This window comes from Phyllobates terribilis, unplaced genomic scaffold (genome assembly GCF_046119375.1).
Source record: "Phyllobates terribilis strain yellow unplaced genomic scaffold, ASM4611937v1 Scaffold_7__3_contigs__length_470593459, whole genome shotgun sequence".
NCBI classification, from domain to species: domain Eukaryota; kingdom Metazoa; phylum Chordata; class Amphibia; order Anura; family Dendrobatidae; genus Phyllobates; species Phyllobates terribilis.
The window spans coordinates 203,337,030-203,355,232 of NW_027362767.1; the positions used below are offsets into that span (position 1 = coordinate 203,337,030).

At 40.5% G+C, this 18,203-nt stretch overlaps 1 protein-coding gene across 1 annotated transcript in view; it reads left to right on the plus strand.

Moving 5' to 3' along the window:
* Nucleotides 1-289: 289 nt before the first annotated feature.
* The window catches only part of NOX1 (NADPH oxidase 1), a 42,847-nt gene continuing 24,933 nt past the window's right edge, over nucleotides 290-18,203 (plus strand). The window contains exons 1-4 of the mRNA XM_073639673.1: nucleotides 290-465; nucleotides 10,750-10,845; nucleotides 11,697-11,807; nucleotides 13,900-13,984. Coding sequence (XP_073495774.1) covers nucleotides 421-465; nucleotides 10,750-10,845; nucleotides 11,697-11,807; nucleotides 13,900-13,984 — 337 coding nt within the window. The 5' untranslated portion in view covers nucleotides 290-420. The remainder of the gene's footprint in view (nucleotides 466-10,749; nucleotides 10,846-11,696; nucleotides 11,808-13,899; nucleotides 13,985-18,203) is intronic.

The window sequence follows — 18,203 nt, forward strand, 5'->3', positions numbered from 1 at the left end:
TCCTCTAGAAGGTGATGTGCTTGGTTTGAACAGTGATTTTGTGCTGACCGGGTATTTTTAATAAATCGGTGATAATTTTGTGCTGCAGGGCAGAAAAACATGAGGGGTTGAAAGGGTTAAATTCTTCAACATTAAAGTATTTGTGCTGAAGAACCAAATCATTTCTTGAACTGTGAAACTAGGAAAGGCTAGGCTTTGGGAATATCCGATTCATGCAATACTGTAAGGAAATAAGTATAAGTTGTTTCCTCATTCCTATGAGATACACCGGGAATTTACCTGTACAGAGAAAGGAGTGACTAATAGATACAACATACTCAATAAAGACCGAGCCGGAGAAATGCAAGTATTCTGTGCTCAGCCTAAGGAGAGGAACCTGTACGACAGATACAAGAGCAAAGACAGACACCAAGGAGCAAAATGGGGAACTGGGTGGCCAATCACTGGTTCTCTGCCGTAGTGCTGGTAAGACTTTTGGATTTCTTTTACTGGGTGGCCAATCACTGGTTCTCTGCCGTAGTGCTGGTAAGACTTTTGGATTTATTTTACTGGGTGGCCAATCACTGGTTCTCTGCCGTAGTGCTGGTAAGACCTCTGCATTTATTTTACTGGGTGGCCAATCACTGGTTCTCTGCCGTAGTGCTGGTAAGACTTTTGGATTTCTTTTACTGGGTGGCCAATCACTGGTTCTCTGCCGTAGTGCTGGTAAGACTTTTGGATTTATTTTACTGGGTGGCCAATCACTGGTTCTCTGCCGTAGTGCTGGTAAGACTTTTGGATTTATTTTACTGGGTGGCCAATCACTGGTTCTCTGCCGTAGTGCTGGTAAGACCTCTGCATTTATTTTACTGGGTGGCCAATCACTGGTTCTCTGCCGTAGTGCTGGTAAGACTTTTGGATTTCTTTTACTGGGTGGCCAATCACTGGTTCTCTGCCGTAGTGCTGGTAAGACTTTTGGATTTATTTTACTGGGTGGCCAATCACTGGTTCTCTGCCGTAGTGCTGGTAAGACTTTTGGATTTATTTTACTGGGTGGCCAATCACTGGTTCTCTGCCGTAGTGCTGGTAAGACCTCTGCATTTATTTTACTGGGTGGCCAATCACTGGTTCTCTGCCGTAGTGCTGGTAAGACTTTTGGATTTCTTTTACTGGGTGGCCAATCACTGGTTCTCTGCCGTAGTGCTGGTAAGACTTTTGGATTTATTTTACTGGGTGGCCAATCACTGGTTCTCTGCCGTAGTGCTGGTAAGACTTTTGGATTTATTTTACTGGGTGGCCAATCACTGGTTCTCTGCCGTAGTGCTGGTAAGACCTCTGCATTTATTTTACTGGGTGGCCAATCACTGGTTCTCTGCCGTAGTGCTGGTAAGACTTTTGGATTTCTTTTACTGGGTGGCCAATCACTGGTTCTCTGCCATAGTGCTGGTAAGACTTTTGGATTTATTTTACTGGGTGGCGAATCACTGGTTCTCTGCCGTAGTGCTGGTAAGACCTCTGGATTTCTTTTACTGGGTGGCCAATCACTGGTCCTCTGCCGTAGTGCTGGTAAGACTTTTGGATTTCTTTTACTGGGTGACCAATCACTGGTTCTCTGCCTTAGTGCTGGTAAGACTTTTGGATTTATTTTACTGGGTGGCCATTCACTGGTTCTCAGCCGTAGTGCTGGTAAGACTTTTGGATTTATTTTACTGGGTGGCCAATCACTGGTCCTCTGCCGTAGTGCTGGTAAGACTTTTGGATTTATTTTACTGGGTGGCCAATCACTGGTTCTCTGCCGTAGTGCTGGTAAGACTTTTGGATTTATTTTACTGGGTGGCCAATCACTGGTTCTCTGCCGTAGTGCTGGTAAGACTTTTGGATTTATTTTACTGGGTGGCCATTCACTGGTTCTCTGACGTAGTGCTGGTAAGACTTTTGGATTTATTTTACTGGGTGGCCATTCACTGGTTCTCTGCCGTAGTGCTGGTAAAACCTCTGGATTTATTTTACTGGGTGGCCAATCACTGGTTCTCTGCCGTAGTGCTGGTAAGACTTTTGGATTTCTTTTACTGGGTGGCCAATCACTGGTTCTCAGCCGTAGTGCTGGTAAGACCTCTGCATTTATTTTACTGGGTGGCCAATCACTGGTTCTCTGCCGTAGTGCTGGTAAGACCTCTGCATTTATTTTACTGGGTGGCCAATCACTGGTTCTCTGCCGTAGTGCTGGTAAGACTTTTGGATTTATTTCACTCTTAGATGTTACTTGAAGTGGAAATCTGTAACTTGTCCTCCTGAAATTACAACTTTCATAGTAGTACAGACAAGAGTACTATACATATGTAAAAAAAAAATCATTCCAAATACAATGTTTTTGTAGTTATTCTAAACAATTAATTAATTGGAGGGTAATTCATTGGGGGTTAATTAATTAACGCTTATCAAAGCTCTACTTTGTTAAATGTTACATATTACAAAAAATTTGAGTAAATACCGTATTCTGCAAATGTATAATATACAGCATCATCGCTGTGGTTTTTGTATCTGAACAAAGTGTATGATAAAACACAGGATAGAAACGCACAAAAAAACTGCAGGTGTGAACGAACCAGCTGAGTTTTGTTATCATTTATATATATTTATATATATTTATATAATCGAGTGGTTGAATGTAAGGATTGTAAGATAGCTGTTTGTAGGTGGTTACAATGTGAGGCTGGAGGCGCTCATCTGTCTGAGTGTTACTATGTGAGGGAAATGGAAAGGTGTATTTCTATCGCTTCAGGGATAGACGTTAATGGCCGAGTCTGATCGGCAGAATAGATGAGGATAGGAGCTGCTCTGAGTCCGGAGACATGGACTGATGTATGATGTACCTATGGCTCAGTGAAACGCTATGGGTCAGAGTGCTGTCCAAGAAAAAAGCCCTAGGAAGTGTCCAGCAAATGGGTAGATGTAGCCTGAGTCTGACCCTTATAAGAGAACCTGATAGCAATGAGGCTATTCTGAAGATACAATTTGAGTATAAATAGTAATGAGTTGAGCTGTTCTCTTTTTCAATCTACAGCAACACACTGTATTAAGTACTGACGATGATGAGGAAGAGTCTGATATATTCACGAGATGGTCCCATTATTCTTAGTCTCTCTTCCCTCACGCCACCCCCTGCCTGTGATTGACAGAAGGAACTGATGGAGAGAAATGAGCAATTCCTTCCATTATTGTATGAGTTTGTTGCCACCTTCAGGTTTTTCAGGCAATTTTTGACGCTAAAGCCAAGAGTGGATGTAAAGAAAGAAGATATCTCTTTACAGATAAGAAAAAAATCAGACTCGCACACCTTTAGTATTAAATTAATGTACAGGTGCACAAATACGCTATATAACTAATATACAAATATATACATACCCGATGCGTCTAATGAATACATGGATTCTTCTATTGCTAAAATGTTAAAAACGTAAAGTACTTGGTTAGCTATTTTTGATCAGAGGAAAAGCGTCCAACCATGTCAAGGTGACCTAAATATGGATTGTCCCTAACCACTATATGTTCTACCTCTCCATGTGCCAAGCAGCTTTATGTGAATGGGGAGTGAGAAGGAAACCAGGCGTAGCTCACAATTAAAACCTTGTGTGGGAAAGATGGGTGAATAAGGGTGCTGAGCCCTGGTTTCCTTCTCAACCCCCATTTAGATGAGGCTGGTTTGGCACATGGAGAGGTAGGACATATAGTGCATAGGGACCATCTATATTAAAAGGTCACCTTGGCATGGTTGGAGCCTTTTGAGCTCTTGGATCGAAAAACGCTAAGTACCTTACGTTTTTAACATCCACAGCAATATTGGAGTTCATGTATTCATTAGTCGCAGTGTACTGATATGTATATATTTCTTTACAGTTGTTTTCTGTATTTGATCAATTTTTGCATAAAAAACGAATGTTGAAGCATAACTTTATACTACATCTCCCCTGTAACATCTTTGCAGGAGAAATTTGTAGAGAATTACATCTTCCTCCAATAAAATCAGCTCTTTGCTGGGGGTTTGATGAGCCAGAACTATGGCGATTACTGGATCAGCTGTCATATTGTAGGAGTTCTTTGTTTGAAACAGAACTTTTAAATTAAGATGTACTGAAATAATTACTAGATATACCCATCAATGTACCCATGAACAAGAGCTACAATTAAGGCTGACCATACACATCAGAGTCTTGTTTGTCAATTGCTCATCCGTCCAACAACTTGTCATTATGGAGCTCCTCTGAAACCCTGACTGTGGCCGGGCTGCAAAGGAGAATGTGATTTTTACTATATATAACAATGCTGTGGCACTGCCGTACATAGCACAAGGGATCAAGCGATCGCAACTTCAAGTCCCCTAAGGGGACTAGCAAGAACAGTGAAAAGTTAAAAAAAATCTTTGAAAAAAAACAAAAACATAAAAGTTAAAAATTTCCCCCATTAAAAATAATAATAATAATAATAATATATATATATATGTCTGTATACATATATATATATATATATATATATATATATATATATATATATATATATATATATGTACAGTGCCTACAAGTAGTATTCAACCCCCTGCAGATTTAGCTGGTTTGATAAGATGCAAATAAGTTAGAGCCTTCAAACTGCAAACGAGAGTAGGTTTTATGAACAGAAGCATAAATCTTACAAACCAAAAAGTTATGTTGCTCAGTTGAATTTTATTAAATTTTAAACATAAAAGTGTGGGTCAATTATTATACAACCCCTATGTTTAATATTTTGTGGAATAACCCTTGTTTGCAATTACAGCTAATAATCGTCTTTTATAAGACCTGATCAGGCCGGCACAGGTCTGTGGAGTTATCTTGGCCCACTCCTCCATGCAGATCTTCTCCAAGTTATCTAGGTTCTTTGGGTGTCTCATGTGGACTTTATTCTTGTGCTCCTTCCACAAGTTTTCAATTGGGTTAAGGTCAGGAGACTGACTAGGCCACTCCAACACCTTGACTTTTTCCCTATTGAACCAGGCCTTGGTTTTCTTGGCTGTGTGCTTTGGGTCGTTGTCTTGTTGGAAGATGAAATTACGACCCATCTTAAGATCCTTGATGGAGGAGCGGAGGTTCTTGGCCAAAATCTCCAGGTAGGCCGCGCTATCCATCTTCCCATGGATGCGGACCAGATGGCCAGGCCCCTTGGCAGAGAAACAGCCCCACAGCATGATGCTGCCACCACCATGCTTGACTGTAGGGATGGTATTCTTGGGGTCGTATGCAGTGCCATCCAGTCTCCAAACGTCACGTGTGTGGTTGGCACCAAAGATCTCGATCTTGGTCTCATCAGACCATAGAACCTTGAACCAGTCTGTCTCAGAGTCCTCCAAGTGATCATGAGCAAACTGTAGACAAGCCTTGACATGACGCTTTGAAAGTAACGGTACCATACAGGCTCGTCTGGAATGGAGACCATTGCGGTGGAGTACGTTACTTATGGTATTGACTGAAACCAATGTCCCCACTGCCATGAGATCTTCCCGGAGCTCCTTCCTTGTTGTCCTTGGGTTAGCCTTGACTCTTCGGACAAGCCTGGCCTTGGCACGGGAGGACACTTTCAAAGGCTGTCCTGGCCGTGGAAGGCTAACAGTAGTTCCATAAGCCTTCCACTTACGGATGATGCTCCCAACAGTGGAGACAGGTAGGCCCAACTCCTTGGAAAGGGTTTTGTACCCCTTGCCAGCCTTGTGACCCTCCACGATCTTGTCTCTGATGGCCTTGGAATGCTCCTTTGTCTTTCCCATGTTGACCATGTCTGAGTGCTGTTCACAAGTTTGGGGAGGGTCTTAAATAGTCAGAAAAGGCTGGCAAAAGAGATCTTTAATCCACACATGTGAAGTTCATTATTCTTGGTGCCTGAACTACTTCTTAATACTTTTGGGGGACCAAACAGAATTCTTGTGGTTTGAGGGGTTGAATAATAAATGACACTCTGAATTAACTTTTTACGTTTAAAAAAAAAAAAAAAAAAAAAAAATTTGCTGCAGTGCATTTCCCACTTCCAGGCTGATCTACAGTACAAATGTCACAATGCCAAGTTAATTCCGCATGTGTCAACCAGCTAAATCTGCAGGGGGTTGAATACTACTTGTAGGCACTGTATATATATATATATATATATATATATATATATATATATATATATATATATATACAAAAATACACATATGTGGTGTCACCGCATTCAGAAAAGTCTGATCTATCAAAATATAAAAATAATTATCCTGATCTTACCGATGCAATGGTGGTTCCAATTCCACAATAAATGCTGTAACAAGTGATCAAAAAGTCACATCTATTCCAAAATGGTATCAATAAAAATGTTGTCTCACCCAGCAAAAAATAAGCTATCACACAGCTCCATCGACCAAAAAATAAAAACTCGGGTCTTGGAAAATGGCAACACAACTCCCCAAAATGTTTTTTTGCAAACTTCTGACTTTTATTTTCATACTAAAATAATAAAAAAAAGTGGACATGTTGGGTATCTCCGTAATCGGACTGATGAGCAGAATCTTATTCCAAGGTCATTTTTACCACAATATGTACACCGCAAAAACAATTCTCAAAAATCGATGTCAGAATTGTGGGGTTTTTTTTCACAATTTCTCCCCACTTGGTATTTCTTTCCTGCTTTGCAGTACACTAAGTGGTAAAATAAATGGTATCATTCAAAAGTACAAGTCGTCCTGCAAAAAACAAGCCCTGATATATCAATGTGGACAGAAAAATAAGAGTTATGGCTCTGGGAGGGGAGAAAAAAATGAAAGCGCAATAACGGAAATTGACCGCGTCGTGAAGGGGTTAAGGTCCTCATTCACATTAAATTATAGGGATTTCCCTTCTGAATACATTTATCTCCTTTACACAAAACAGGTGATAAATGTTTGATCGCTGGAATATCTACCAATCTTGAAAACTGGGATAGAAAGTTCCTATGTACATAGAGCAGTCGTGCACATTACTACAGTCTCCCCTTTAAACTGATGTGTGCTCAGGCAAGCCGAGTGTGCATGTGTATGGGGAGATCAGCAAAGATTGCGTCTGCCAGCCGCTATCTACAGTTATAGGCACCTATAGTCTCATTATTCAATTCTGACAGGTACATCAGAAACAGAAGGGACTTGAAAATTAGCTTGTTTCCTAATCTGTACACACCCTTTACATAGACGAAAAAAACACATAAGTTACCAAACAAGTTTTACTATAATGTGCAGAATAAGCCTTCGTTGTGCAAAGCTGCAGGTATTTGTTCTTTCATTTATGGTATAACTGGCTTTGAATAGGCAAAGTGTATGATTGTAAGAAAATACTGAAATTCTCCACGTCAAACGTTGGATTGATATTGAACACACAGTTTATTGAAAGTACCAGACACATAAGTAGCTAGGCGTTCTGTACGGGGGGTAGGTGCGGGGCTGAAGTGGGTATGGGAGAACACATCAGTAGGGCCGCAATCGAGCAGTGGGCACCGCTGCAGATGACAAAACCACTACTGAATAAAATACACAAGACAATGATCAAGACCAATATTACCACCATACAGTGGTAGACACCAGTTTTGCAGGTCGGGATTAGAGCACAATTAGAGATAGTGACTTACAAGTGATGCCCTTTTTTATTGGAGTCGTTCACTTTTCCAGTCTTTACAATCTGGCCCAGGCCGCCATGATGACTTCTCTAAGCCACAACTTGTCTTTCTTATTGGAGTCGTTCACTTTTCCAGTCTTTATGATTTAGCCCAGATCGCCATGATGACTTCTCTAAGCCACAACTTGTCTTTCTTATTGGAGTCGTTCACTTTTCCAGTCTTTATGATTTAGCCCAGGCCGCCATGATGACTTCTCTAAGCCACAACTTGTCTTTCTTATTGGAGTCGTTCACTTTTCCAGTCTTTATGATTTAGCCCAGATCGCCATGATGACTTCTCTAAGCCACAACTTGTCTTTCTTATTGGAGTCGTTCACTTTTCCAGTCTTTATGATTTAGCCCAGACCGTCATGATGACTTCTCTCGGCCACAACTTGTCTGAATTTGTAACACAGACACATTTGACTTTCTATATTCCTAGCACCGTCCTCATCTATTCCCAACCTGCACAAACTCCTCATCCGGCTCCTACCCCTAATACTGAGTCTGTTGTTGGTCTGCCCCATTTGCCTCTATTACTGCACTTGCTGTGTGGCTCAATACCCCTGAGTACCGTACTTATGAAAAAATTATTGTCATTACTTAAATTACCCCAAAAATATGCTACAAAACAGACAGAAACCCTATGAAGAATATTGTCCACTGAGTGAACCCCAGAAAATAAGAAAGCAATAGTGCCTCCTTTTTGGCCCTATGCAGTAGTAATTGCCCCTAAGTTCTCTTCATGGTAAGTAATAATGTCCTGTGAGTGCCTCCTTTAAAAAAGTAGTTATGGCCCTTTAGAAAGTAATAACTTATTGCTCTCCTAAAAATTAAAAATGCCACATTAGTGCCATCTTAAAGAGGATCTTTCACCAGTTTGAGCATGTTAAATTGGCCAATCTGTCTCCGTGAATTTGAAAAATTTGCACGGATTGAAAAATAAAATATTTGTCTCTATGTCACCTACTGCTGAATATTGCATTAGCTGGACAGCAGGCTCTTAACGGCGGGCTTCCCCATAATGCCTTGAAGCTATCATATAGTCTAGTGCAGGCAATCAGGGGGGACAATCGCAGCCACTATAAAAGATAAGAGTAGGGAAAGCATCGACAATTGTAGGATTTTACAGCTTTAGAGATAGGAGGTGAAGGTCCACAGCACATTACACATAGGTATAGGAAAAGGCCTATGTCTTATTTTGGTGTACTACTACAGTGTTTAACCACATTGAAAATGGCAGTGATAGTCTCAGTCTGTGAATAATTATACAAAGATTCAAGTGATAGGGAGGTGCAGGACCTGCAGAGTCAGTGTGAGTCAGCGTGACTGTGAATTAATTGGTCTGTGATATACTGCAGTTCAGCACCTTAATAACACAATTTTTTTTATTCTTCACACTCTTCAAACAAGTAGGTTAGTTTTATACCCCTATGTCCTAATTTTATGTTGCGTTAAATGGCTCTAAAGGGGTTGAATACATTACTAGAAGACTTCAGAATGCTACACATGTATTTTCCAGGCAATTAAAGGCTTCACAAAATTGAAAGTGTGACAAATTTATTCAACATAAATCACATTTTTGGGTGAAAATTTGGCAAAGTCGGTGAATTGTAATAATAATAATAATAATAATAAAAATTGTTAATTTCTACTGTCTGGTCTAAGTTTCCACCAATTAATAACTGGTTTACTTTTAAACCACTTTGCATGTTTTAAAAATCAAAAAGGGGAGCACAAGTTTAACGAATATGGTATATTTTATGGGCAGCACTGTGGCTCACTGGTTAGCACTGTATGGTGGCTCAGTGGTTAGCACTGTTACTTTGCAGCTCTGGGGTCCTGGGTTCAAATCCCATCAAGGACAACATCTGCAAGGAGTTTGTATGTTCTCCCCGTGTTTGTGTGGGTTTCCTCCGGGTTCTCCGGTTTCCTCCCACACTCCAAAGACAAACTGATAGGGAATAGGGAATTTAAATTGTGAGCCCCAATAGGGACAGTGCCCATAATGTCTGTGAAGCGCTGTGGAATTAATGGCGCTATATAAGTGAGTAAAATAAATAAATAAAAAATGTACAAATACACCCCTACATAGAAACTTATTAAAAGCGAAAGGGCAAAAAGTATCTAAAACTATTCCAAACAATTTTGGCAAATTTTAGTTTGTTTTAGTTATTTGTCTGCCCTAGCCAATCACAGACCTCAGCGTTCCTGTGACAGGACATTCTGTGCCGGCACACACCTCTGGGGGGGCCTGCTCTCGATCCACAGGGGTGACAGCAGGTGAGTATGGCTCACTTTGTTATTTTCATTACATTCATGTCCCTGTAAAGTTTTTATTTGGCCCGGAAAACCTCTTTATTGTCCAGTTTACTGTGTCCTTTAATGAGTTGATAAGCCTCACCCAGATTCACAAGATTGCAGTTTCAGCACTGATGTCCTGCTGGTGCAGTGTTCATTCCGGCAAGTCTAGAGCCAAAGATGGGGGAGGCTCTAAAGTTGTTATTTCTGAAACTAGCTGTAAATTTGTGGGACATATCTAAAGTGGACATTCTATGTATTTAAGCATCAGTGTTTTTGTTATATGACTATCCTATTACTGCAGTCACCTGCCTGGTAGGGTGCGGACTCATCTCCTGAGCCTGCTCCATATACAGTATATTGAACCAGGCATAGGACATGTTATTACATACTATGTCTAAAAGGGGTTAATAATCTGACATAGAGAAAACTATATAATTTTGTCTTTTATAAATCACCACCTTTTGAGTTTTAGTCCCATAAAATATACCTGTGAGCACAGTAATAATTAGTGTTCCTCCCTGAAAATGTTTGTGTCGGGTTTTCCACTCTTTTCTTGCACACTCAGTATTTGGGCCATGATCTATTTCAGAGCTATATCCAGTGTTAGTTTTAAGCTGCAGTTTCTTTATAAAAAATGTCTGTAATTGGGGATACAATAGGTATTTTTTTTTGTTATTTCTGATTTATTTTATTTGTCTTTTTTTTGTTATGTTTTGTTTCATTTTTACAAGGTATGAGATTTTTATCTCTTCACCTTTTTCTAAAAGCTTTTCTTCATGTCTTGCAGATTGCCTGGCTTGGACTAAACATTTTCCTATTTATTTATTACTTTATGTTTTTTCAAAACCAGAAACAATATGCTTATACGAGAGTTCTGCTGGGAGTAAGTATTCACCAACACCATGTGTAATGAAGAAATATAGCATATAGCTTACTGTATACATTGTATACGGGTGACTCAATGCTTGTCATGGCTATAATTCACATATAAATCCCATGGACTCTGTATGCCAGCCTAACATGCTCCATTGTGTGTCGAATGTGGAAGATATTGTCACCTAGAAGCACAGCCTCTGTAATATGACTCGTGATGGAGCATGGCTCCGTTTTATAATATTAAATATTTTTAGATTTCAAAAGTAACAAAAAACATAAAATATCATAATCAATTTCACAATCTAAAGATTAATTCATAGATCTCTTAGACCAGAGGAGGCTGGTGTACCTACTTTGGAAAGCCATTTTAGAAGGATTGTATAATTGTCAAACTATGAATTTTAAGAGTCCAGCTTAGGGAGGACTCATAAAATGTTCATTTTTATTTTAGGCAGAAATACTTTCACAAATGATTATACAGCCATTTTTAGGGTCTTTCCACAGGGAACCCGTCTGAAAAACAGCTGCAAAACTTTGTTCTGAAGCGGCTTCACCTAGGAAAGCCTTGCAGAAAAAGATGTCATATTCACATACCCTAAAACTAGCAAAGTTGTCATGAAAAAAATAAAAAAACTTAGAAGATTATGCAAAACGTATATGATTCCTTGTGCTGAAACATATAGAGAATACGGTGCAAATACAAAAGCCATTAATACAGAGCAAATTACTCCAGAGAACTAGAGAAAGAACAATGATGAATCGGGGCCATAGTCTTTTTGATGCCCATATTTTACTATTCACCTAAACTGAAGGTTTCTGTTTAAACTGAACTTCCATTGTTTTTCTGCTTCCTTTCAGCCTGCACTTGCCTGGGCCCGTGGATCTGCCGCTTGTCTTAATTTTAATTGCTTGCTGATTTTGTTACCTGTCTGTCGAAACCTTCTGTCCTTTTTACGTGGAACCTGTTCAGTAAGTACAACTGCTATTTTTACCAAGTCGAATACAAAGGAAAATAAGTCTTCATTTCATGTGCATTCTGTAACATTTTTGAAAAATTATAATTGATGAACAAAGAAAGGAAAAATTGGTGTGATGGCGATTAGTTGGCAAAGAATACTAATTTTATATAAAAGAGGTGAACAACTTAGAACAGCGAAGGAAGAAACTCAGAAACAGTGAATCATTTCCCCTGTCCATCTCTCCCATTACAATAAATATGTCTTAAGTATAATAAAATATTAAGAGAAGATATACTTATAAGATAGAAGTGATAAGCCACATGCACAGTTTGTTATTGTTGTTAAAAAACACATTTTGTTTTTGTTTTTTTCTTTTCTTTTTTTTTTTTGGAAAAATAAATAAAAATCTATTGAAAGAGAAACAGTGAATCATATAATTCAAGTAGCATGACAACATATATGAAGGGATATCATTTTAACCAGACTGACATTTATTTGTAATACAAAATAGAGAAAAGAAAGAAAAAGAAAAGAAAATGGCAACATGTACAAGTGTCAGGTATCATAATATATTATGGGTAGAATGAGGGTATATAGATAAAAAGTATACCCTATACATTCCTTAAACAGATGGGGGGTGAATAGAGAAGGGAGTATTCTTTATAATTTCCATAAAGAGAACCTGTTACTTGCACAAAAATAATTGCGTTAAATACCATGTAAAGATCCCTGAGCTCTCCTGATTCTGCCGCTCTTTTTTGTTTTGTGCTGCGTCGCTCCATTGCAGAGATATTCACATTTGTTTCTTCTGGAGCGCAGTATGTGACATCTCTGCTTGTAGTGCAACTGGGCGTTTCTTCAGAGTCTCCTCTGGGGAGTGTGCTTTCACCCCTCCCAGGTGCTGCCAATCACAGTTCAGCAGCTGATCTTGCAGTTTAGCAGTCTCAGACAATGCTGAGCTATGACTGGCAGTATCTGAGAGGGAGGGATGACAGTGCACGCCCCTAGAGAAGAATCTGAAGAAACGCCCAGTTGCACTGCAAGCAGAGATTTCAGATATCGCGCTCCAGAAGCAACAAATGTGAATATCTCTGCAATGGAGCGACACAGCACCAAATGGGAAAGAGCAGCAGAATCAGGGGAGCGCGGGGATTTTTATAAAGGTATTTACCTTTTTTTGTGCAAGAGACAATTCTTTTTTAGACAAATAGATGTCGAATTACAAGTAGGATTTCCAGTTGTGATCTTGATTTTTTTTCAACAACTATTGCAAAGTCGGATTATTAGCAACATTTACAAACTTTCTGTTTGCAATAATCCGATTAAACAATAACAATCTAAATTACGTGGCACAACTAAAATAGAAAGTGGTTTTGCCAAATCCATCACAAAGTGCCACTTTTACTGATTATAGAATTATTCATCCCCTTTATGACAAGCATCTTTAATACTTAGTAGATCACCAGCTGTTATGACCTGCTGTAAAAGTGATGCATAGCCAGACACCGGCTTCCTGTGGAATCTTAACCCTTTCCTCACGGACAGGCCTTCAGTTCACTATTCTTGGGTTTGTGTACTTGGCTACTGTCTTCTACACCAATACTTTTCCAGGGGGAACAAATCAGCCACTCCAGAATCTATACCCCATTTCCAGAACCCTCCCCATAAATTCCCAACCTATACAAACTCCCCATCCTACGGCTACGCCCAGTTTCTGCCACATTTGCCCAATCACTGCAGCTTTTGTTTGACACCATGATCATAATATTTGCAAAATTGCATCATTATTATAATTGCTCCCCTATAATTACTACTTTATCAACATAGTGTTCATCTTGGCCAAACAGACATGTTATTTATAAGGAAGGATAACGCACCCCTGCTCTTGGGAAAATAAGGGTGTATTTACATATGCAAATTTAGTGATAACTTATAATGTTGATTTTCTAATAATTGTTGCAAAAAAAAAAAACCCTCTACAGATCCACAACATGTAAGACGTGAATCCTGGATCACTCCATAGATGTAAATGAGACAGTCAACAAGTCCCTATTGAAACAATCCTGGGTCTATGTAGATAATTGCAATATGTTTTCTTCCAGTGTTGTCGGCGTTCAGTTAGGAAACAGCTTGATCACAATCTGGCCTTTCACAAGATCCTGGGTTATACAATTGCCTTAATGACAGGTAACAATTTAGTCTTTTTATATTTTTCTACTTTTCATTATATGTTTCCTTAAGAAATGTACCATTTTGAGCCTATTGTCAACGAGCATTCCTATGAGGCTGAATTTTTCCTGTAACTGGGGCTAATCTAGCAGCCTCAGTTACAGGGGTAATTAGTTAAAAAAAATATGTAGTTAAATGTTGAAATGTCACCTGTGGTGCATAAAATGTGATAGAAATGAAAATTAAATAGATAAAGAAAATGAAAGAATGAAAAGCAGGAAAAAATTAAAAGAGGCCGCTGCAATTCTAAATGACTGTTACTAGCTTCGCCATCGTTGAAAAAAAACATGTCCGATATATAAAAATAATTGTTATGGAAACTTGAACAAATTTTCAAATTCATTTTACTGCTCCTATGGCGTGAAAAAAAATATTAAAACCATATACAGATTTCCTTTATTTTTCCACTTATATCGCTCGATACTTGAAAGAAATTAAAGTACCAAGTATGAACATAACATAAAAATAATTCCTCAAGTATCGTGAAAAAAGGTGCAAAATTATTTGGATATCTAAATGAGAAAAAAAAAATGTACACAAAAACCCCTGAAAATGTGCCTGATCTGGAACTTGGGGTAAATGGCCCGGTCTTCAACTGGTTAACCTGGTTCTCTACTTTCGCTATGGTGATTGTTGTGTTTCTTTATACGCTGCTGTATATCAGAACTATTTCATCAACTCCGCTCCATTACTTCCTTTTCACATTTCTTTTATTTTTGTCCCACCACCCGTCACATTTTCGGCGTTCTCTTGTCTCTGGCATGTTCACCCATTGTCGTTGTCACTTCTTCTCGTGGCATTCTTGTTCACATTTCGCTGAATATTTCCCACCACCCGTCACATTTTCGGCGTTCTCTTGTCTCTGGCATGTTCACCCATTGTCGTTGTCACTTCTTCTCGTGGCATTCTTGTTCACATTTCGCTGAATATTTCCCACCACCCGTCACATTTTCGGCGTTCTCTTGTCTCTGGCATGTTCACCCATTGTCGTTGTCACTTCTTCTCGTGGCATTCTTGTGCACATTTCGCTGAATATTTCCCACCACCCGTCACATTTTCGGCGTTCTCTTGTCTCTGGCATGTTCACCCATTGTCGTTGTCACTTCTTCTCGTGGCATTCTTGTGCACATTTCGCTGAATATTTCCCACCACCCGTCACATTTTCGGCGTTCTCTTGTCTCTGGCATGTTCACCCATTGTCGTTGTCACTTCTTCTCGTGGCATTCTTGTGCACATTTCGCTGAATATTTCCCACCACCCGTCACATTTTCGGCGTTCTCTTGTCTCTGGCATGTTCACCCATTGTCGTTGTCACTTCTTCTCGTGGCATTCTTGTTCACATTTCGCTGAATATTTCCCACCACCCGTCACATTTTCGGCGTTCTCTTGTCTCTGGCATGTTCACCCATTGTCGTTGTCACTTCTTCTCGTGGCATTCTTGTGCACATTTCGCTGAATATTTCCCACCACCCGTCACATTTTCGGCGTTCTCTTGTCTCTGGCATGTTCACCCATTGTCGTTGTCACTTCTTCTCGTGGCATTCTTGTTCACATTTCGCTGAATATTTCCCACCACCCGTCACATTTTCGGCGTTCTCTTGTCTCTGGCATGTTCACCCATTGTCGTTGTCACTTCTTCTCGTGGCATTCTTGTGCACATTTCGCTGAATATTTCCCACCACCCGTCACATTTTCGGCGTTCTCTTGTCTCTGGCATGTTCACCCATTGTCGTTGTCACTTCTTCTCGTGGCATTCTTGTGCACATTTCGCTGAATATTTCCCACCACCCGTCACATTTTCGGCGTTCTCTTGTCTCTGGCATGTTCACCCATTGTCGTTGTCACTTCTTCTCATGTCATTCTTGTGCACATTTCGCTGAATATTTCCCACTGCCCGCACACTTCTCACCTCACACCTTTCTTTCGGGGCATTCCCTTATGCTAGTTACAGTAACACTGCTTATACTGTATTTGTACTTACACATAATACCGTTCAGTCCTTTATTCTTAGATTACTTTTTTTATGGTGACAGTATGAACTATTGTTGCATCTTAAATAATGGTGATATTTCCAAAAATGAGAGTGATTTGGTGATTTGGTGATTTTTGTTATAAATTTCCATGAATTTATGATTTTTATGAATTACAGTCACATTATCATTGCTGTCTTTACATCTGTTGTCTATTTATTTTCATTTTTCTATTTATACTGTGATACATTATTTCTTTTCGGGTCATTATGGCTGCGCTCTATTCTTTATTCTGTCTTTCCTCTGATCCTCGTATCTTTTTTTGCAAGCCTGACTCTTTGAAGGGGTTACGCATTTCACATACTATTGATGTTTTCTATCTCCAGCCCTAGACCAGTATTGGTACCGTACAATCCACTTCTGTGTAAGTGTGTGGGTTCATTTATTTATTTGTTATTTATGTGGTTTTGAAGGTTTTTTTTTTTTTTATAAACTTTCAATAACGATTATATTTTTATAGTGTATCTTTGTTTTGCTTGTGTTCATGCTTTGTAGATAGGTGCGGTATATTTAGGCGCAGACACAGATAAAAGAGGCCTCTGTGCAGGAACAGAATATGGGCCCTTTGCAGTAATGCACAACGCCACCTGCTTTGTAGGTGATAGTGGCCCCTAGACCTCTTGGCCCCCTGTGTGGCTGCACAGGTGGCACCAATGTCATGTCCACCCCTAGGTATATTGGTTATACATGAGACCAGTGTATAGCTTTCTGGACATGGATGCCATTATTGTCCACAGATAGACAAATATGCAGCAGCAATTTTTCAGGAAGGCTGAAAAAAGAAGAAGGAATCAAAATTGCTGGACGAATCATCAACAATCTTAAATACGCAGAAGATACAACATTGATAGCAACAAGCGTAGATGGAATGAAGGACTTACAAAGTGTCAAGATGGAAAACTAGAGCATGGGACTCCTACTCAACACAATGAAGATACTGACTACTGGCAGGTACGACCGGGACACATTTGAGATGGACGGCGACGAACTGGAAGCTGTAAAGGACGTCAACCTGCTCAGATCGATGATCACTCAAGATGCAGCGATGACACCGGAAGTCAATAGGAGAATAGCTGTGGGAAAATCAACAATGAAGTCACTGGACGAGGTCTACAAATCAAGGAACATTTCACTGGTGATGAAGACTCGGCTCGTACGTAGTCTGGTCTCATCTGTAGTAACATACGGATGCAAAGCCTGGGCGATAAAGAAACAAGAAAGAAGAATCGGCGCCTTTGTAATGTGCTGGAGAAGGATGTTATCAATACCATGGATGGCAAGAAGAACAAACAAATCCATTTTGGAACAAATCAAGCCGGACATGACACTGGAAGCAAAGATCACCAAGCTACGACTCGCCTACTGTAGACACATCATACAAATAGAGAGCAATCACTGGAGAAAGACATTGACTCGCCCCCTGGGCCGTGGGGCACGCGGAACCGGGCAATAGGGAGACGCTGGGAGTAGTAGTGGCGGCCCGGTCCCGCGGCTCAGGGTGGTCAGACCAATGGTAGTCTGCTATGCTCTATTGATGATAATGTCCGACTACGCCACCCGTGGATTGCGGTTATTAGGAACCGCCGCTGCAAGGCAGTCCGCTGGGGCTGATGATGTATGCAGCTGGGATGGTGTGACTCCCCACGGGAAGAGTGCGGCCCCAGGGCAGTATAGTGGATGGTGGGAGTGATGGTAGTGAGAGTCCCAGTGCTGATAGTGCTGGAGGCGCGAAGTAGCACACGGACAACAAGTTACAGTCCAGGGTCTTTACTCACAGTTCGTTTGTTCCGGGTCACTTCCGTCGGCAGTGACCGCCCGAGCCGTGCTGCGTCCACCAGGTGAGGGGCTCGGTCAACTCCCAGGCAGTTCAGGAGCATGGCACAGGACCCCCTTTAATCCTTTCTCTGGCCTGCCTCACCAGTGAACTAAGATGGTGCCCACCTTTTATACCTCCCTCTAGCCAAGAGCCCAGGTGACCAGCAACCAATGAGCTCCTATCTACGCTCAGGAACCGCCCCCTATCTGCCCCTACAGCACTGGGTGTTCCACCCCCCCCCTCCCCACTCCAGGCAGGGACATGGTCGGTCGTGCCTGCACTTCTGTCTAGTGGGAGCACCGTTGAGCTGTCCCTCGGAAATGGGGTGTGT